General features: G+C 39.6%; 1 protein-coding gene across 1 annotated transcript in view; it reads right to left on the bottom strand.

The window, feature by feature from the left end:
• TCERG1L (transcription elongation regulator 1 like) overlaps nucleotides 1–23315 on the bottom strand; it is a 327913-nt gene that overhangs the window by 181468 nt on the left and 123130 nt on the right. The window contains 1 exon segment of the mRNA XM_073354780.1: nucleotides 19396–19590. Within this exon segment, the coding sequence (XP_073210881.1) occupies nucleotides 19396–19590 (195 nt within the window).

Genomic DNA, 23315 nt, shown 5'->3' with positions numbered 1-23315 from the left:
CTATAGTTTACAACTACCATAATATATGGATAGTCAGCTATTTCACAGTTGATTTCTTGTACTTTACCCTAAGGGAACATCTGTTAATGTTTACTGCTTGCTGATACATAGATTTCAGTGATGGCCATAGTGTTTCATGTTTAGAGTTCAATGTTTTGATCAACAGAGAGCATTACAGAAAGGACAGTGGGCCACTAACATTTCTTCTCTTACTGGCTTGTTATAGCTTAACCCATAACCACTGAAGTTAATAAGTTTTGCTGGACTTCAACAAGAGCAGGAATGAGTGCTTAATCTGTGAAGAAAGAACAAAGAGCCCTAAAGTTTGGGAAATAAACACCATCTCATTTTATGATTCCTGAGCTATATGATGCCTATACACAAGAAAAAGCATGTAAGTAAAAAACCTCAAATTAAAAAAAAAAAAACCCAAACCCCAAAACACTTTGTATTCCAACATGCTGTCAAAACTGTTTGTAAAGACATGTTGCAATACCATCTAATGGGCATGGACAAAAATTAGTCATCTAGGCTCATAGACTGTATTAAAGAATTAAAAAAATCCATACCTCAACAGCAAGGCAAGTACATTGCCTTTTGGCCACTGTATCATCAGTTTTATGTATATCAAAACATAAACTGAAGAAAAGACCACATCTTGAAACCTACGCAACTTCCTTTCTGTGATGGAATTTTCACTGATTGTTAGCTTGGTCTGGTTCATTTGCCATTTCTGTTAGGTTTCACTTCAAGGGTACATGCTGATTAGGGCAGCCTTCACTTGGAATAATCTTTAACAGTTTTTGAGGGGTACTATACATTGTAATTATCTTTTCTTCCTCCACCTTGCACATTTTCTATTTCCAGATGTATTGTGGATAGTTGTGTGTTGCTGCCATTCATAACATGGAATAGAAATGGCACTGGTGCACATGTGTTTGCATCACTTTCTACATTATCTTGTGACAGTTTTCTCTGTATATTACCTACATGAGGGGATGGCTCCCTCAAATAATTTTTTGTTTCAGCATCATATTTCATGAAATATTATTATTGTTACACAGTCCCTAGGAACTCTCATCATGGATCAGGATCCCAATGCCCTAGGTTCCGTACTAGCACAAAACAAAAAAGAGGATTCCTGCCCCCAGAGAACTTACAATCTATATATGACACAAGCAATAACTGATGGACACAGGCAGACAGGGGAGAACAAGGAAAAATGAGACAATATTGGTAAGCATGATAGGCCATAGTCTCAACGCATTAGCAACTTAACCATTGCCAAGTTTTCTGTAGCTTCATAGAAAAAGAGTTTTAAGGAGGAATTTGGAGAAGGATAATAAGGCAGCTTTCAAGATGTTTATGGGGAGATTCTCCCAAGCATGAAAAACAACATGGGAGAAACCACAAAGGGCCTAGATAGCGTAGACAATAGCTTATGTTTTATGTAAAAGAGAAGAAGGAGCCAGTGGAATAATGCAAAGAAATGGGTGACATGGAAAATGATCTTTGCAGCGGCTTTCTGAATGGATATGAGGCAAGATTGTATTTGTCAAGGCAAAAAAAAATGTAGTAAATCAGGATGTGAAGTGGGAGTTCAACTGAGTTTTAGCAGTGTGCATAGGCTATATCTTAGCGATGTTGTGCAGAAATAAATCAGCAAGATTTAGATTATAGCCTGGATGTGAGGACCTAGTGAGTCAGAGATGATGCTCAGGTTACAAGCTTGAGTGACAGTCAAAATAGTGTGCTATCAAAAGAGAAGATAGCAAAGATAGCTCTGTTTTTTGAGGGGGGAATAATAGGAGCTTTATTTTAGCAACGTTGAGCCAACTGCTAGACATTCACAAGAATATATCAGAGAAAGACAGTCAGAGATTTTAGTTTGGACAGAAGAAGCCAGGTCTGGAGTCAAAGGTAGATCTTTGAGTCATCAGCATGGAAATGAGAGTTGAATTTGTGGATACGATTACTTGGAGAAGGTGTAGAAGGAGAAGTGAAGGAGACCCAGGACAGTCCTTTCCACAGAAATTTGGATCGGGAAAGAGGATGATCCTCTGAAGGACAAGCTCGATGAGTAGTTAGAGAGGTAGGAGGAGAATCAGGAGGGGGAAGAGTCAATCATGGAAGCCTTGGAAGGACAGGATTTCAAGACTAAGAGCATGGTCAGTGGTGTCAAAGCTGGCTGGCAGGTCAAAAAGAATCAGGGTGGAGTACTGGTAGACAGTGCGTTCAGTGAGCTTATAGATTAAATGGAGAAGGGGGTCAGGAGAGAATAGTTGGAGATGGGGTCAACAGTGGTGTTTTCTTCCCTTTTTTGTTTGTGTGATTGTTAAGATGGGAGAGACTAAAGTGTGTTTGTGTTGTGTTGTGAAGGGATGGAACCAGAGGAGAGTGAGAGAGTAAGTAGAAGAATAAGGGTGGGGGGAGTTGAGAGTGGGCAAAACAGATCAAGACAGGAAATAGGATGGAGCACTTGGGCAAGAATAGATGAGAAATCTCTGCATCTCTGAGGGGAGAAAGAGGAGAGAGTTGCAGGAGGGGAAGAGGAGACAACCTGAGCCAAGGGAGAAGGTCACATTATATTTTGTCAATTCTCTTAGAAGAAATTGGTAAAAAAAATCAGCAGAAACAGAGGAGAGAAGAGTTTCAGAAGTGAATCAAAAAGGCAGCTGATATTGAGGACATAATATTTAATTATTTTGGTGAAGTAGAGTTGTTTAGCTAAGAAGATGGCAGAAATGAAGGAAGGATTTTGTAGTAGACGAAGTGAGCCTGGTCACTGAATTATCAGAGACTGAATGTATTTCAGAGTTATACAATCTCTGCAAGTAGCAATTGTATTTTCACCACATTTGAGAAATTCTAACCTTGCTGAAAAGGTTTAAGAATTAGGAAGACAACAGATTTTCTTCTTATTATTATTGGGGCACGCACCATGCCAATGACAAAAACAGTATCAGGGAGAAATATTTTCCTAGATCCATTCTATCCTACCATACTGAAGTTGGACATAAAAATCCAAGCTCTAGGGATAAACTAGTTGAACCACCCATAAAGCCAGCTGGGATCTAGTCATTCTTAGAGCAGTGTCAGAGCAATACATGCATCAACTTTTGGGAAAGAATTACGGTATGAAAATCTTTTGCCTTAGTTAAGTCAGGGAGACCAAAAATTTCCATTTCCCTTTTCTAGGGTACATTTACTCTTGCAATGATCCTTCATTATGAAAGACATTTTTGGTATTTTCAGAAGATCTTTAGGTAAAACAATTAAAACTTAATAATGAAAGAAATAGATGGTTGTTTCTCCTTTTAAGAGTAAAAAGGACCTTAAGAAGTATCATCCAATTTCTAGAGACTTATTTAGAGAAGCTGAACATTCACAGATCGCAATGGGTGTTTGCTCTCCAACAATAGGAGAAAATTGACATTTGATAGTGGCTTTATCTCAGCTAGGAAAGCAATCCAAAGACAAAATTACTTTTCAGATGGATATCTATGCCCAAGATTAGTTTGAGGAGAAAAATATCACTTTAACAACTATAGACATTCATTTGTTTGCTCCATTACACAGCATTAAAACTGGGAAAATAATTTGCACCTTGCATTATTTTGTGATACAATAATTCATAGGAGACACACAACATTTATAATCGTATAATAGCACCAATAAACTCAAGCAAATGATAGCAGTAATCAAAACAATTTATTAGGGCCTCTCGGAGTTTTGCTATTAACATTAATGAAGACAGGATTTCATCTACACAGCCTTCAGAAGCGAGCCTCGAAGCCTGGGTCGATAGACTCAGGTTTGTGGGGCTTGGCACTAGTACTCTAAAAATAGCAGCATAGACAGTGCTGAAGCCCACCCCCCCCCAGGCTTCAGAGCCCAAGCCACAACTCCAAAGCGCTGTCTACACTGCTATTTTTAGAGTGAGCCCCGCTAGCCCAACTCTGTAAACCCTGCTGGGAGCTCGCCTCTGTGGGCTGTGTGGATGCACCCATAGAGTCCCAGCTTGCAAGATGATGAGTGCTCTCAAGAACTATTGAAATCAAAAGGATGTAGTCCAAGCTGACAATTTTTTTTAATTTGTCTAAGCTGTCTAACTTAATTCCTCTATTATAACCCCCAAAAGATGTTTATCTTTGGCTAGATTAATCCAGCCTTATTTACATTGAGTAGGTCCAGAGTGAGTAAGAATGAATGAATCTGGCCCTGTGTGAGGAATTTGAATTTTAGGATTGCATAGGTAATTCCTTTGCTACTGAAACTGCAATAAGCATTATGACAATTTTGAATTGGCCATCGGTTTTGTTTATCACAGAGAAGGAAATATCCCTTCTAAAAAAAATGCTATCCAAAAATGTTTAGATAATTGTTGTTATAAAATCTTGTTTTTACTATCAGCAACATTTGCTAATGAGGTAAGCTGACAGACACATGAAAGGCCATGTAGCAAACTCCTGGCATTAAGAGGTGTTTTTATATGTAATGTGCTTGGTTGTTAAGTTACTGATAGGAAAAATACTTGGTCACATCCCAGCTGTTCTGTGTAAGGCTAAAACATTAAATTTAAACCATTAAGTAATTCTGAAAGCAAGAGAACAGGTGGCAAATGGTTTATATGGCAGATGGCACCTTTTTTAATATTTGTACTCACTGCTCATTTACAATACCAGAGTCCACAACTACCAACTCATATTTTACCTTTTTCACTTGAACGATTAGAAAACTGTAGGAGAAAGTATGAAAATAGACACCATAATTATTTTTAAAAGGATAATTTTTCACTTGCCTTACTTGATCTTCATTCAATAAACATAAAGCCAGTAATTTCTAATGGCAGGACCCCTAATGTCCTCAAATCTGAATTAAATTCCAGAAGTTTATCACAAGTTTCAATTTTTAAATTCATTTAGAGCTCTTGAAGGATGCTGTCTTGACAGCACTCGATAATGAATTCTTCTCTTTAACCATATAGTAGATTAAGCACAGGTGCTATAGTGCAGTTTTCCTTACTATAATTTATTGTATCTCTAGAGGCAAATCAATAACTTGCGTGCTGAGTTTAGCACATGGATCCTGTGATGGGGTGTACTTACCCCGCACTGGAAATGAAGGGGTTAAATCTGTACTCTGGGGAGAGGAAGCCATGCCCCCTCACTCTTGATAAGCATGTTCTAACTGGGGCAGCAGTATAAAAGGGAGTAGCCCAGTTCACCACTGAAGAGAGGACACAAGGTTCATGCTCCCACCAGGGAGCTGATGGAGACCCAGATTGTGGAGGCCAAGCCCTCTGAGACCCAGACAGATACCCAGCTACCTGTGTACACCCAGGAGACCTTGGAACTGTGAAGAGCTCCACAACCAAAGACCCTGGACACCCATGGACCATACTGCTGGAGGACAGGATAGGAAGTAGTCCAAGGGGGTTGCAGGACCAGGAACTTAGTGTGTTTTGGTTGGATCACCACTGACCCAGTGGCTAGTATTGCCCACACTTCTTGTTATTGCTGAAAATGAGTGAATTCTGCCTCAAACAAAGATCGTAAGAGTCAGTCAAACTCACCAGTTACTCTAGATTTCTTTCCACCCTGCCTCACCTGTGAGGCCACACTGTCTCAACTTTGAGCCCCTTTCCAGTTCATTTGCCCTCTAGACCTTTCTTTTTCTTCATTCATCATCATTTGCAGTCTTCTGAACATCTTAAGGCACAAAAAATGTCTACATAAGCTCAGCAACAAAGAGGCCAACCACTGGGTTTTCCTTTGCGCCCTTCCCCCTCCCCCCAAGGGTGTGGTTTCCAAAACATTCACTATTACTCTATTACTTTCAACTAAATCATAAGAATCACTGTTCACTTATGAGAGAAGAATGAAAAGAACCTTTGGCAAGTGAACTACAAGAGGTCTAAAATCAGAATATGACTGCAAAACTTGTTGCTATTCCTCCATCAATATGTTGTATTGCATAGATTCATTTCCCAATTTCAGAGAGAATTATATTAACAAGCTAATACTTTATTGCGCTGATACTTTGTATAGTAATTTTCCATATGTTTTGATGTGTTTAGCTGAGAGTGTGGTTAGGGGTTACTGCAAGATATGTAGCAAGAGACTATTTAGCTTTTCTTGCATTCAAATTGTTGAAATTGCCAGAAACAACTATTAGGTAGATTTTCTGTCTTTGCAGTGGCTCAGGCATTTTCAGAAGCAGACATTCACACCTTGAGCACTGTATTAGCTCCAACAGGTGAAGCTGCTAGTATGGTGGCTATAATCTAGGTATTATTCAATGCCTTACCAAAGAAGTTGGTCATGATTAGTGGAATTCTATTTAATTTCATCATGCATCAGGATATGCTATGTGCCAAGGTAAGTTTAGCAATGCTTGACGATATACTGAAGGTGAATTTCATCATTTCAAGAGTTCTTAATTACCAAAACTTCTGACCACTTTTAGAAGAAGTTGAATCAAATATTTGGGATGGCTGATGTACAACAGCACCAGATGGTTAAGTCAAGACCATATGTTTTGTTGCTTTGTACAGTGTATGGAAGGTATCACATTGTTCTTTGTTCAAAACTAGTGAGCTTGCAGTTGGTAAGTGACTTGATCTTTTTTTTTTTTTTTGCATAATCCACTCAACACTTCAATGTACTATATGTAGAACATCAAGTTTGAAGAACGATGAGTTAAACATAATCAAATCTCATTAAAAGAAAATGGACCTCAAAATTATTTTTCAACAATGGAAAGCTAAGAGTGTTTCACTTCATTAAACATAAACATAAATTCCTTTCATGGACAATACTGTGAAGTGATCTAGTCATATTAAGCTACAATTGGGAAGTTGTTGGAAATATTTTCAAGATGGATTCTTAAGTTACAAAAGCTAGAAAATATACTACAATTCATCAGGTCTCAACATGCAGATACGTATGAAGAAGATCTCTACATTATGGGTCCTGAGTGGTTATATAGCAAGAACCTTAAGACAGAGATAGTTGAGTTACAGGGGAATTATCTGGAAAAACCAAGATGGAGACCTCAGTTCCAAGCTGGAAAAATATCAATTATTATAAGACTATTCCCTTTAATCAATGAACTTCCTGAAGTAAAATGTCAATTTGGATTAATACTTTATTCAATAAAAATGCAGTTTTGATCGATCCAAAACCATTCACAAATTTGACCTGAATAGTTTTGGCCAAAAAAAAAAAAAATGTTTGGGGCTAGTTTCACATGGGAAGTAGGTGCCATTCACCAAATGGCCAGAGGAGGTTGTAGTAGTACCACCTCCCACCTGTCAGGAATCAGGGCCTGCATTACAGCCAGTCTCTGGGTAACCTACTGAGGGCTGCCTGATTGATTTGACAAGTCAGCAGAGCTGCTCTTAAGCAATTCAGGGTAACCAACTGAGCTGCTTTTAAACCCAGCAGCAATTCAGGAGCTGCTCAGAGCATTTGCCCATGGCTGTGATAGCTCTTGTGCCTGGTTGTTCCCAGCCCTACTCCTGCCTTGCCTCATTCCAGTAACCTTGTCCTGACTCTGACTCCGACTGTGAACCTGGGCTCTGACACCTAGCTTCTGAACCTGGGATCCAATTCTTGGCTACTGAAGCCTATGTCCAGCCACTAGGCACAACACCTGCTCTAACCACAAGGCACAATTGCCCATTCCCCAGTTTTTGACCCACCTTATAACTTTTATCTTTATGTTAGGGCACTCACATGGAATGTAGAATATTGCCAGATTATTTTGTTTTTATGAAAAAGGGGGAAAGAAAACTAGCCATAGCTTTACTGATGACCTTCAGTTCCCCACACATCTATCAATAACTTTTATAACCATAAACATCAAGTTAATTGCTTTGTCATCAGAAATTAATTAAGAAATTATATGAGACCAGCATATGAAGTACAGAAAACTATAAAACAAGCCTAGAATTGAAATGCTGTCCTCCAAAAGTCAACAGCAGAAGTCCCACTGACTGTTGGAGAGCTTCCTCTGAACTTTGGGGACATAATGTGATGCTGAGCAACTTTTGTAATTTCTTGGCACACAGTACAAACTATTTGTCATTGCTGCACTGGCTGCATCCGTATCTTGAAAGGATCACGTCAAGAGACGGTCAAAAGGGTGGGTCATTATCAATGTGCATTCAGTCCTTGGTTCGCTAAGAATGTCATTTGTCTTTCTGCTTTTTCTGATGTTGACATTTGTCCACAGAAAATGGACTAAGGCCACCAATTAATATTCTATTGCCTAATGAAAAGCCATTCATTGGTAACAGCTTGTGACTACCACTTGTGGCCTTGGATAGAACTACCTACCAACATGTGAAAGCCTTTGTTATCCATGATCAATGGCTTAAGGTTGAATGGGACTGATTTTCTCTACCTATACCTCTTAAATAAAGGTACTACTTCAGATGTGATAGTCAGAATGAAGATAGTTATTCTTCATCACATTTCTTGTGAAATCCAAGTATTTCTTCTTTTTTGGCTGTATAGAGCTCTCTCATATATACACACACACACACACTCCAAAGACAGTGCTTTCCTACGCAACAGACCAGTCCCTCTCATGTTTTCCTTTCACATCTAAGCCATGATCAGGGCTGTCGGTTTATGAAGTGTGGATAAGAATGGACTTGATTTGAGCAATCAGTTGCTAGATCTCCCCTCTAGGCCACTGAGTTCCAGTCTGTCTTTTGTATCTTTTTCAGAATCTTTTGGAGTCCAGCTGACTCCATGAATCTTTAGGGACTAACCAAAATGTAACTATCACTTTGGCTCTATCACAGGAATAGCATTCAGTCTTAGGCCTGCTTTATGTTTACCCTCACAGACTCTCTAACATCTGAAGAGACCATCATGATCATCTAGTCTAATTACCTGCGCATTGCAGTTCACAGAACCTCATCCACCAACTCCTGTAGACCTATAACCTCTGGCTGAGTTTAAAGACTTCAAGTTACAGAGAATCTACCACTTATACTAGTTTAAACCTGCAAGTGACCATGCCACATGCTGCAGAGGAAGAAAAAAAAACCCTAGTGTCTCTACCAATCTGACCCAGGGGAAAATTCCTTCCCTTCCCAAATATGGCAATCAGTTAAACCCTGAGCATACGGGCAAGACCCACCAGCCAGACACCTGGGAAAGAGTTAACTCTTCAGAGAATTATCTAAAACCTATGGAGATCATTTTGTAATTATATAATCTTGAGACTTGGAACCTGTAAAATAATCTGATTGTTTATATCAAATATATTTTCTCATTTTTAAAGACTGTCACCCAGATTATCTGATTTGAGTGAGGTGCACTCAATACTGGGCCAGGTGATGCGGGGTAACTGTGGCTTTAAAGGTTTCAGTGGTAGCTGTGTTAGTCTGTACCAGCAAAAAAATAAAATAAAAAATAAAATAAAATAAAGAGGAGTCTTTGTGGCATCTTAGAGACTAACAAATTTATTTGGACATAAGCTTTTGTGGGCTAGAACCCACTTCATCAGATGTATGAAGTAAAAAGATACAGGAGCAGGTATAAATACATGAAAGGATGTGGGTTGCTTTACCAAGTGCTAGGTCAGTCTAACGAGAAAAATCAATTAACAGCAGGACACCAAGGGAGGAGAAATAACTTTTGCAGTAGTAAGAGAGTGGCCCATTACAGACAGTTGACAAGAAGGTGAGAGTAACAGTAGGGAGAAATTAGTATTGGGGAAATTAAGTTTAGGTTTTGTAATGACCCAACCACTCCCAATCTATATTCAGGCCTAATCTGATGGTATCTAGTTTTCAAATTAATTCCAGTTCTGCAACTTCATGTTGGAGTCTGTTTTTGAAGGTTTTTTGTTGAAGAATTGCCACTTTGAGGTCTGTTACTGAGTGACCAGAGAGATTGAAGTGTTCTCCTACTGGTTTTTGAATGTTATGATTCCTAATGTCAGATTTGTGTCCATTTATTCTTTTGTGTAGAGACTGTCCGGTTTGGCCAATATACATGGCAGAGGGGCATTCCTGGCACATGAGGGCATATATCACTGTAGGGGCAAGGTTGAGGAAGATTGGTGAGGATCTAAGTGGTGGACTGAGTATGTGACTGGATGTAAGCGGAGGATGCAGGCAGTTTCAATTAACTTTGTCCGACAGACCCTGCCAAAAGATATTGTAGCATAACTCAGCATATTTTTGCCTGTAAAAAAGTCAGTTTATGTAATAAGCTTAAATTATACATGTAAGAATGTAACCAGCTGTTGATCCCATGTAACCCCGAGATAAGCGCGGAGAATATAGCACCGCAGAGGACTCCCCCCGGTGGAGTCCTGCCTGGTCAGCTGTCCCAAATGGCCAGAGTCCCCTGCAGCCCCTCCGCGCGTCCTAGGGGCTCCCCGTGCAGACTGGAGCGTAAGTTCTTCCTTCCTTCAATAAAGCATAGTTTACTATTCTTACGCCTGAGTGTCCTCCTTTCGCTGGTATCTTCCCCCCGAGCCCTTGCAGGCACAATCACATTGGTAGATGTGCAGGTGAACAAGCCCAGGATGGTGTGGCTGATGTGGTTAGGTCCTATGATGGTGTACCTTGAATAGATATGTGGACAGAGTTGGCACCGGGGTTTGTAGCAGGGTTTGGTCCCTGGGTTGGTGTTTTTGTTGTGTGGTGTGTAGTTGCTGGTGAGTATTTGCTTCAGGTTGGGGGGCCGTCTGTAAGCAAGTACTGGTCTGTCTCCCAAGATCTGTGACAGTGAGGGATCATTTTTCAGGATAGGTTGTAAATCTTTGATGATGTGCTGGAGAGGTTTTAGTTGGGGGCTGAAGGTGACGGCTAGTGGCGTTCTGTTATTTTCTTTGTTGGGCCTGTCCTGTAGTAGGTGACTTCTGGGTACTCTTCTGGCTCTGTCAATCTGTTTTTTCACTTCAACAGGTGGGTATTGTAGTTTTAAGAATGCTTGATAGAGATCTTGTAGGTGTTTGTCTCTGTCTGAGGGGTTGGAGCACATACGGTTGTATCTTAGAGCTTGGCTGTAGACGATGGATCGTGTGGTGTGTCCTAGATGGAAGTTGGAGGCATGTAGGTAAGTATAGCTGTCAGTAGGTTTCCGGTATAGGGTGGTGTTTATGTGACCGTCGCTTATTAGCACAATAGTGTCCAGGAAATGGACAGCTTGTGTGGATTGGTCTAGGCTGAGGTTGATGGTGGGATGGAAATTGTTGAAATCATGGTGGAATTCCTCAAGGGCTTCTTTTCCATGGGTCCAGATGCTGAAGATGTCGTCAGTGTAGCACAAATAGAGTAGGGGTGTTAGGGGATGAGAGCTAAGGAAGCGTTGTTCTAAGTCAGCCATAAAAATGTTAGCATACTGTGGGGCCATGCGGGTACCCATAGCAGTCCCACTGACTTGAAGGTATAAATTGTCCCCAAAGCTGAAATAGTTGTGTGTGAGGACAAAGTCACAAAGTTCAGCCACCAGGCTTGCTGTGATGGTATCAGGGATGCTATTCCTGATGGCTTGTAGTCCATCTTTGTGTGGAATGTTGGTGTAGAGGGCTTCTACATCCATAGTGGCCAGGATGGTGTTTTCTGGAAGATCATCAAAGGACTGTAGTTTCCTCAGGAAGTCAGTGGTGTCTCGAAGATAGCTGACAGTGCTGGTAGAGTAGGGCCTGAGGAGAGAGTCTACATAGCCAGATAATCCTGCTGCCAGGGTGCCAATGCGTGAGATGATGGGGCGCCCAGGATTCCCAGGTTTATGGATTTTGGGTAGCAGGTAGAATACCCCTGGTTGGGGCTCTAGGGGTGTGTCAGTGTAGATTTGTTCCTGTGCGTCTTTAAGGAGTTTCTTGAGCAGATGGTGTAGTTTCTTTTGGTAACCCTCACTGGGATCAGAGGGTAATGGATTCTAGAACCAGTCAGGGACCAACCTGGTCCCCACAGTAAACTGTAGCAACTCAAAGACTACTCTCCTTTACACATGGTTTCCCACATCTCCAACTGGTTGTTCTGATAAATGAGGATAGCCAGAGTGGAGACACATCCCAGATCCATACTGTTTCCTCAGGAAATCTGCTGTATTCCAGGGGCCAAGAGGGAGTGTCTAAACTAGCTCTTCATCAGCCATGGATCACCCTTAGACAAGAGAAATTGGTAGAAGACCAGTTTTTAAACTGGCTTTTCAGTTGCCAAGGCAGTTCAGCGCTCCTGGAGTTGGACTGAGAATTTGGCCCAACACATTCTGGTATATAATATAAATTGACATTGTGCCAGACTATAGGTACAGCCTATAAAGCAGGAGCTTTCAATGAGCAATCTCATTTCAACATAATCCCCAACAGAAAACAAAATAGCTGTTTTCATTTTAGTCAACAAAGACAATTTGAGTATGCACTTTCCCCACATAAGAAAGGAATATTTAAAAAAAATTAAAAAAAAAAAGACCCGATAAATATAAAGACAAACCTGAAAGGCTGGCATTGATGTTAAAACAAATGAAAAGTTGAATTTACAAATGTAGAACTATGTACAAAAAAAAGCCGCATTCATAAATAAAACAATGTAAAACTTTAGAACCACCAAAAAAGAAAATCAACCTTCTGCTGGTGGCATCTGACTCAGATGATGAAAATGAACATGTGTTGGTCTACACTGCTTTGGATCATTATTGAGCAGAACCTGTCATCAGCATGGGTGCATGTCCTCTGGAACGATGGCCAAAGCATGAAGAGGCATATGAATCTTTAGCACATCTGGCACATAAATATCTTGCAAAGCCAGCTACAACAGTGCCATGTGAATGCCTGTTCTCACTTTCAGGTGACATTGTAATTAAGAAGTGGGCAGCATTATCTCCCATAAATGTAAACAAACTTGTTTCTCCTAGAGATTGACTGAACAAGAAGTTGGACTGAGTGGACTTGTAGGCGCTAAAGTTTTACATTGTTTTGTTTTTGAGTGCAGTTATGTAACAAAAATACACACTTGCAAGTTGCACTTCCATGATAAAGAGATTGCACTACAGTATTTGTATGAGGTGAATTGAAAAATACTATTTTGTTTTATCATTTTTACAGTGCAAATATTTATAATAAAAATATAAAGTAATCACTGTACACTTGCATTCTGTGTTGTAATTGAAATAGATATATTTGAAAATGTAGAAAGCATCAAAAATATTTTTAAAACTTCAATTTGTATTCTATTGTTTAACAGTGCAATTAATCGCGATTAATTATTTTGAGTTAATTGCATGAGTTAACTGCGATTAATGGACAGCTGTACTTTAAAGCATTCAGAATCATAACAGACACACACACAAATTAGGAATTACACTGCATAACTAGTAACATTTTAAAACTTAGGTCTAGCAGAATTAGCAGATGAGAATCAATGTTCATAATTATGTTAAGTGGGGCTGGGTGTGCCAGGTGCTTTCAGGCTGCAATGGATTTATATTCCTCTTCCTCTTAAGGGATGGAAAGCTTGTGTTGTGCTCCCCAATAATAATAAGTGCTGGTGTGGTTTTGTATCAGAACTGGAATCTTTGCTTTTTTTGGATTAGTCAAGCCTCTTCATTTTACTACTGAATTACAGTGGTTCTTGTTGGCTCACAGCCACTTGTTTCTACCTAAAGTAATTCTTGGTTGCAGTTGCTGGCCTTAAGGAAATGGCAGCAAAGTAGCATTTGTTGAGCTGGTATTTGTACAGATATTGATATAATTCATTTCAGGTCACTGCCAGTTTCTGGAATGCACAAGTTTCCCCCTCAATTCCACCCTCTCCCGCCATGGAAAAGAACTATGCTGGGTTCTAGCCACCCTTACCAACATATTTCATCTCCATCTGAATCATTACCACCATGGTCAGCTTAGTGGAGCTCTTACTCACATACCTGCTCTTTGCTTACCGTGGACATTCACTCTTCTTGACTGGCATGAACCTACCGCTCCAAAGAGAAACTTTTACCTTCAGATCAGTAGAATTTCTGCCTGTCACAATTAAGGCCCCTGCATGCCTAGGAGGGAAACAATTTACTAATCTTTATCTTATCCAGGTAAGTGCCCCCCCCTCCCCAAAAAAACAAATAAAGGATAAACTTTAACCAGACTCCACCTCCAAATAAGTACCCTCTTTAATTTCTGAGGTCCAACCAGCCAAACATATCATCTCCATAGCAACCATCCTGTGCTAGAGCAGGTTTGTCTGTGTCAAACTGTAAACCCAATTTTGAATTAGGGCCTCCATTTTCTATTATGTGCTCAACACATGCCAAAGGCAAAACACTGATTTATTCCAGAAGGAGCCTGGCCCAATAAAGATGCTTGATACCTCTTTGAAGGAGCATCATGGAGGAGACATCACTGAGCAACCTAGACCCATCAACTTTGATTGTATCTCAACTGCTTCCCTCCTCAAAACAGAGCTTTTTCTATACAGGGGCATCAACATGACTGGTGGGTCTCCACCTTCTCAGCCTGAGCACTTGGCAACAAGAGACAAAGGGTGTACTTAAGAAGTGGTGCCATTCACTGCAGGGGAAAGCCAACCACAGCCATGTGTAAGTGGCACATGCAGGAGAAGAAGAAAGGAATGCCTGAAATATAGACATGCCTCAGACTCTCAGAAGGTGTAAAACACCCTCTCCGAGTCTGATATTTTGTTATTTTGCAAAAGTTCTGTAACTCTCAAGTGTAACTCTTAAGAGTACAGACATTGTGGTTAAGAACTTCCTTTGCTAAGCCTGTGTTAATTGCTTTCCTGCCATGTTGTCCCCAAAAGGAGTTAAACTAGAAGCCAGAGTTCCCACAGTGACACAAAACTCTGAAGGAGCACATGTAAGCAAGTAGGAGACTTAGGAGATCTAAAGCACTGGTATCAGGGTCTGGGCCTGCTGGATTGTTCAGTCACAAGTCAGGGCTCAGACAAGAGGTCTGAGCCTGCAAGTGTGTCCTATAGATCCAGACCTAGAAAGGTGACCAGACTCTGCCCAGACTGAGTTGACTTAGAAGCATATGGGACACAGCGGATGGGTCCACTTACAACAGACTGGTGCCATACACAGTATGTCCTCTCTCACCATGTCCTCTTAGTGACATCATTATGGGGGGGAATCAACCCTTTATGGGGGGAACAAAACCTCTCATGTTGCTATTGCTGCCTTTGATTGAATGGGTGTGTCTCTCTCTCTTAAAGGGTCTTATATCTTGCAGTGCCAGGTTCAAGACATTTGGGAAATACAGGGAGGTCACAGGCAGGGGACTTGTATGAACCCTAATGGGTGCTATTTGTAAAAGGCTTCAGCCTTGGCTTAAGACTGCTCCCAATGAAGTCAAGGGGAATTTTACCATTCTACATGACTAAATCTGACTCACTCTTGAGGGTAGAGAATGTTTCTTCTAATTCTAATAACATTTCTGCTGCTCCTGCATTAAATTGAATCATTCCACTGTCCATCCAAGGAGAATATGTGACAATTATGGCAACTGATATCTAGAAATGATATTACAGTGAGGACTAGAAGTGGGGGACTATTACAGTGGAGGACTAGATAGTTGTGTTATCTTTTCCCTGAGTCTTTTTTAATCATTGTTTCCTGGGTCAGGTTTTCAAACTTATATGAGATACCAAAGCTTATATTGTCATCTTCTCATGGAGATTTCTCAAATCAGAATTCTGGTTCAAAAGCCATTTCCACTTATACCCTCTTCCTATGTGGGCATTATCTTGGGAAGAACTATTGTGTTGTCATTTATGATTAGGCTGAAAGCTACGTGAAATCTAAATTAGTCCCTATTTAGGATCTTAAAGAGGAGCAGGCTGCATTTTAAACATCCGTTTTCATTGGAATTTTGAATAACGTAAAAAAAATTTGTTTTTGCTGCTTCTGCATTTCCCTTGTTCTAAATTTATCACTTTAAACCCCTAGAAAACCATATAATGTCTATTAAACTATATTTCTCATTACATATACAATGTTTTCTCTTTTAAATTATTCATATTTATTTTAATTATTATTATAGAGTTCTGACACTAAAAATCCTTTTTATGCTGAGGGATCTGAGGGCTTGGGAGTTTTTTCTCCTTTTTTATTCAAAAGAATTAATTCAATATGGCATGAATTCTGTAGAACATGAATTTTTACAGTGCTTAATTATTTCAATTATGAATTACATTTTAGTAGGCAACACAGCTCAACTACTTAGTTGTATAAACATCAGTATGAAAAACTTGCTTAAAATATAAATGCAATTAATTATAATAAAAAAAATTCACTGGTCAGTTATTGTGACGGGGGGAAAATGATACTAGTTGTCACAGGGTGATCTACTCACCACTGGGTAGTGCCTCCTTCTGGCAATTCTGGGGATTAGCTCCACCTACTTCAGCACCCCCTTTCTCCTCCTGTATCTTTGCAGCTGTCCTCTTGCTCATCAAGTTTCAGTGTCACTGCTTTATGATTCAGTCCTCCGATCAGTTCACATTGTGATTCCCTTTTTGGGGGAGTCTTTCAAAGTCTCTCTCCACAGGCAGTGGCAGGCAGTCCTCATGTCTGCTTCCCTGACTATGTCACTCCCTCTGTGCCTCAGACAGTCTTCCCATTCAGTGCTCCATGCAATGCCACTCTGCAGTGGATGGTAGAGGAACCCAGGCCTGCCCTCTACTCTGGATTCCAGTACAGGGCCCTACAGTGAGCAGTTACTGTCTGTGGCTATACCTTACTGCTCTTGCCCTTGGACTACTTCTTAGCATGCCTCTCATTCTCCAGCTTTCCTAGGCAAACCCTTCTCAGGGGTTCCTAACCCACCCTCTTCCCTTACCTCAGGGAGGAAGCCTGCAGCCTTCCTCCCTGCAGCCTCCCACTCTGTTGATAGCATCCTGACTTTATAGAAGCCCCACCTGTTCCTGCATAGGTGAGCTTCCTTCTAATTAACACCCTCTACACAGCCTAAATCTCCCAGCATTTGCAGCATAATTGACTGATTAGGCCTGCCTGAGCTAATTCAACTCTCTCAGGGCCATTGTGAATAGTATACCCATCATACTAGTGTAATAGCGCTGTCCAGTGTAACTGATTATAGAGATTAGATTTAACAAGATAATGTTAAGGCTGATAGCTTTAAAATGGATATAACATATTCTGCTATTTTTGAACTTTTTATGCAAATTATTTTGACATTGCCTTACATAAACTTTATACAAGGAGAAAATGGAAAGATCATTAATTACCAAGTTACTTTATAAATCATACATGAGACAAGGAAAATACAATTGCCCCCAGGGTACACAAATTATATTCTTTTAAAGATTTATTTTTCTTTGAGAACAATAAGTCATCCTTAATAAATGTCAATGCACTGATGTTTTTAACGGAAAGGCAGACAGTATTGTAAAGTATGTCCTACACAAGGGATTATCGGTATATTAGATTATTTTTCCTTGATGCTTTTCCAGTCATTAACTTCTGTGGAGAAATAGAAATGTAATTTTGTTCTTAACAGCAAAGGGCTACTTTTGACCAACTGACCATTTTTTTTTCCTGCAAGGGAAGGAAGTTTAATTTAAATTCAGTATCTCATCCACTGTGTATTTCAATTGGAGAGATCATGAGCAGTCATTTTACAGGAGTTATGTGCACTAGGTATTTGACTAAAAATATGCAGCATCTGCAGAGGATATAACTGATGTAATGAGAAGCAAATTCAGCTCACTCCATTAATATTTACATGGTAAGTTAGGCTGTCAAACAGGTGTTTGTTGCATTAGCATTTATGGGAATCTTTCTATAATTTTCTATGTAAACACTATAAATTTATTTGCATTTCTGTGAACTCAGTCACAGAATGCCATATACAGTTTGAAAATATACGTGTCCATTATTAAGACAATGGGAACAAGCATAAATAGAACAAAAACCTTAGACTCTGATACAAAGCCCCTGGAAGTCAACAGGAGTCCTTCCATTTGGCTTATACTGAGTAAGGTTGTCTAAGATGGACACCTTCAGCTCCATCTCACTGTTAGCATATTCCATTAAATCCCCTTATACTGTGTTTTACATAACCATATTGATAGTCTTTGCAAAGTGAACAGCATCAAATGTATGGGCTGACTGATTAATGTTTAGGTGAAATCCCAAATCTATTTAGCATGTTCAAGCACATGCTTTCAAGCTTGTCTGTCTTCAAGAAGCAACTATGTACTCCACAGGAGAAAATACCCATAAAAAAGTGGTTTAGTGTGAAAGATTGATAATGGGATTATTGCTCAGACACTCAAAGCTTGATATTTGATATCCTATCAGCCTTTCATTTGTAAGGCAAGCAACAATTGTCCTAGCCTGACATGTTTATCATTGCAAAGCTGAGCCAGTTGTCTAAATGTGATAGCTCCTTGGTTTGATAATATTCTATCATGACTATGGCAACCCATGCAGAGCATGTTAGTGCAACTGTAAATCAAAAGTACATTTCTTATGGTGACGTCTGCTTCTTAGAATACTTCAGTATTTCAATTCAAGAAACCTTTTCTCTAAAAGGAATGATCTGGCACGATGTGATTTTTTTTTTGGTACAGGAAAAGTATGACTCCTCTGTATTTAGATTCTTCTCAAAGAACCTGTTTTTAACTACAGACCTACAGAACATAATATATATATACACACACACACTCTCCATACATACATCTTACAAGGATTTTAATGACCAGTGTGACCCAGGCTTTCACTAGAGATCTAATATGACATTGTTTCTGTGAATTCAGTGGATCTCTGTACCCCGATATACCCCAATGCCCTCTGCCAGTCAGCATCCAGATGTTCTTGAGTCACAGAGTATAACTGATTAACTCACCAAAAACTAACACTTCTTTATTCTTAATCAACTCCCACTGTATGTCTAACAGAGGTCTTCCAATAGTAGGTGATTACAATATTGAGGGCCACCCAACCTGGCACAGATTTACAGTGCTTTCTCACTGAAGTAAATAGAGTGGTATGGAATAAAATTTAATTGAGATTTTGTGCCCATATTTTTGTAGTGCATAAGAATTACATAACTACATGGAATGAGTTCATATTTGAGTTTCAAGCTCACCTCTGAATTTCCTCTCATTTGTGCATTTGAATCAAGCTGAATCAAAGTAATGGCTTTATAAATGCATGGATTGTTTTAAAATGACACCTCAATCTAACACAATAATAAATAATAATTGTTTTTCCCTCAGTACTAAAATACACAAACCCACATATATCACAAGCTGTTAAATTCAATTCCTACTCAACAATCATTTAACAAAAAAGCATTTGTGACAAAAACCACACAACACACAGTCTCTGCATGATTCAGATTGAATAAAAGTGGCTACATGGTATCATAAAGAAAATATCTTACCTGGAAAAGGTGAAGTCAAAACTGGTATTTTGACAGGTGACAAAGTGAGCACATGGCAAGGTTGGATACTTGTAGGTGATGGTCCCTGAGGTGCTTCTGAATCTACGGACACCATGGCAGCCGCTGCTGCTGCAGCAGCAGCTAATGCAATTGTCTGATTACTGCCCACTTGTTTAAGGCTATTCTGGCAACCACCTATGGAAGAGTTAAGTAAAATTTGTTTTATTTTACATTTGAAACAAATATTTGTTGGCAAGTTAAGACACACACTCTATAAATAATAGTGTTTTTCAACATTACAATATAAAAAGGCACTAAATTGTCTTTTTTATTATTGCAATATTAGTAGCTTAATCCTCTACTGGCTGCACATCCAGCCATTCAACTTAATTTAATGGGACATCAAGATGCATCAAAATTCTGTGTTAATACACTGGAGTGGTAGGTGTCATTTTACACAGTATAAAACTTGCTTCACACTCCGACTCGCCCAAGGTCACACATGATGCGTATGGTTGAGCCAGTAATTGAACCCAGATTTCCCAAGTCCCCAGGGAGCGCCTTATCCACCAGACCACCCTTAACTCACAGCTTTTGTGCCATAGACTGCTTTTTGTGTTATAAACATCCCTGTATAGTACATTTTTTAAAACAAAAAAATAATGCTTTCATGCTTTCAAATATAGGTTCTAACATAAAAGGATGGTGATTTGTGCATGATTTGAAAACATGTATATTGTAACTTACCTATAGAGTTATCACAAGCAAGTGAAGAGCTCTGGATGGAGGGGCACAACAGTATCAGCTGCTGGCACTTGCCCCATCTTTGGCCGAGGGGAAAGTGCACTGAACCATGAAGAGACCAAGAATTCTAGTCTCACTGATTGGTGTTAATTCTGTATACTTTACTGTCCTTATAACTGAGCAAGGTCTCATACCCCTATCTTATAAAGGCAGACAAGTGTCATATGCCCATTTTACAAATAAAGTAACCAAGAGGTAGCATGAGGTCACTTCTGGCATGGCTGTGACTAGAACCCAGGTATCTAAAATGGTAAGTCTCATCTACTTTGCTATGCTACTTTTTATGATGAACATGCTAAATCTTTGTACTTGGCTGTGATATCTGTAACTACTAGGTCACATTAACATCAGAACTAGGAATGGAATCCTGCCTGGGCTCTACCTTCCAGTATTTCCTGACTTTTGACTTTGCAATTTGAACCATTTATATTTTTTTTTAATATTACCTATATCTACAGGACTATTCTCCTGTAATTATAGGCATGCAATTGCCATCAGTGATACCAAGTTACATGTACATAGACGCACTGCCACTGGAAACACTCTATCCACAGAGATCCCTCTGATTTAAATGGGAGCTCCATTGGGCCTGAAGGGAAGAATGTACTCAGTACTATGAAACATTTACCTTTAAAGTGTAACAAGCTTAGGGGAAGACCTTTAGAGCTCAATCACATCTTAGTATGTTAAATAAACAAGAAAATGAGTAGTAAAAATCCTAAGAAGGAAACCTAATTTGGCAAACACCAGCTGTTACCCTCTCTACACTGAGCTATGTATTCAAAAATTAAGCAATCATTAGCTTATTATGTCATTTAGCAAATGTTTTCCGTTCACGTGGAAATCCTTTAGGCAATAAGAGCCAACTGGTAATTCTGCAAAAATCACTATTTAATCAGAGCTGTCACTTTAGGCAATTCACAGGTTATAGCATTTCTTTTTCCAAATGAATTTGGAGGCTAAAGGGACCCTTAGGGTCAGATCCTGGTACCTCTTGTGGCCATTCCCGACCTGCGTACTGACATAAATCACCTGAGGAACTGGGAGATGTGGCTATCTGGGGATTCCTCTGGCATGGGAGAACCCAAGGGTGGTGAGAGGCCTGCCTAGAAGATATTAGGATATACCTCTCCTGCCCCCTGTGGAGGGTGTTTGGCCAAGATAAAAGTGGAAAGGTCAGTACCCCCTGTGTTCTGGTGATTTCTGGCAGCTAGAAGAATCCCTTACATCCATGTACAGCTCACACAACTTGGAGCAGTCCAGAGGCTGCTCTGTGTTGTGCATTGTGGCCCCCAAATCAGGGAACATGAAGGTGAACACCACCCTTATGCCCCACTCCACCACTGAACAGGGTACAGAAGGATTAGATCTGAGACTCTGACCCTTGATTCTTACTGGATTCTTACTCCAGTAGATTTCTAAAAAGGTAAAGTATTCCAGCAGCCAAATTTAACACAGACATAAGAGGAGTCATTCCACTGAAGTCAACAGAATCGTGAATGTTTCGAATTTAGCTAAACAGGAGAGTGGGCTGTGTGGGTAAAGAGATTTCCTTCAGTATCGATATTTCCTAAGCTTGCACTCCCCTCTTTATTAGTCTTTGTTTGCAATGCAGATGTAAGCAAAATATTTTGCCAGAAAAATAGACTTTACAACATTAGCAACACATACCAAATATATACAGTAGTCATTTCAAGTAATTTCTATTATTCCTGATGTTATTGTCAGTTCTAAGATATTTTCTATTAAAAAACAAAAACAACAAAAAAACAGCCACATGGAAGCCATATATAAGCACATGTCCTTGTTAGTACAACAAGCACATAGGCCAGAGAAACACTAACAAACACAAATACCAAGTCTTTGATATTCAACCTGCAACAAATGAAAGAAAAATAGATTACATCTATCAGGGCCAAAATGGAAATATTCAAAAATTGCAAGTCAAACCATCTGATGACAATGATTTTGTTGTTGTTTCTAACATTTCTTTCTGGGATCTCATGGGCCTATGGGTTAAGTTAATCAAATCCGCATTAGTAGTCTGCCCTTGGATAGAGAGTCTGTGTTTCCAATTCTAGGGATTTTCTGCTGTCACCAAACACAACAACAGAAAAAATATCCTCTAACTGTTCATGGACTCTGACAAAGTATATAAAGAAAAGACTCTTCTACCAGTTTCCCCAAAGGCTGTTAATAAGCAGGGAGAGTGTTCTCTTCTAGCTCGATTTTTTCATTAAAAAAGGATTCTGCAACATAAAGATACAATTCTCAAAATGGGTGAAGGAAAGAAACAAAACAACAGTATAGGCATTAGAACAGTTGGCAAACTACACCCTGCCAGCACCTTCTTAGCATATGCACAATGTTCCTCAGATGGCACGTGACCAGAATTATCACCAAATTTGGTCTTCTGTTTGGATCATTAGCTTAGAATCATAGAATATCAGGGAACATCAGGAGGTCATCTCGTCCAGCCCCCTGCTCAAAGCAGGACCAATCCCCAATTTTTGCCCCAGATCCCTAAATGCCCCCCCGCAAGGATTGAACTCACAACCCTGGGTTTAGCAAGCCAATGCTCAAACCACTGAGCTATCCATTCCCCAGCCCAGACTAAGTACTAAAGGAGAGTCTGACATAAATGCTGATCCATGCCCCCAGCCTTGCCATGAGCACATGTGGGTGAAATTAGTGAAGTGCTAGAAGTTTTCAGGACTTGAGCCCTTTGTTAACATTTCACCAATCAATTAATAAAGTTTTGGTGATTCTCTCTCTCTCTCTGGACAGTATTAAATCATTCCTGGCAGACAGGACATATCTAAAAATCCTAATACATCGTTCAGATAAAACTTTCTTCTCTGGAATATATCAGATTGTGCCAGATAGCAGATATTTTCAAAAACATTTCTTAGAATGACTGTTATAAGGTCAACACTCAGATACTTGAAAAAGTTGAATAATGATCTACACTGTCATCAATATATGTCTGAGAAACAAAGTTTAAGCTTTTCGGTGAAGTTCACTTCTAAGAAAGTTTTATTTTAAACCTAGAGATGCTTGCTTATCACAGAGAATTTCTATTTAAGTGCAAAAACACATTAATATGTTGCACAGTT

Source organism: Lepidochelys kempii, chromosome 7 (genome assembly GCF_965140265.1).
Source record: "Lepidochelys kempii isolate rLepKem1 chromosome 7, rLepKem1.hap2, whole genome shotgun sequence".
In the NCBI taxonomy this organism is placed as follows: domain Eukaryota; kingdom Metazoa; phylum Chordata; order Testudines; family Cheloniidae; genus Lepidochelys; species Lepidochelys kempii.
The sequence above is the reverse complement of the archived record's forward strand: the minus strand, read 5'-3'. Positions and strand labels throughout refer to the sequence as shown.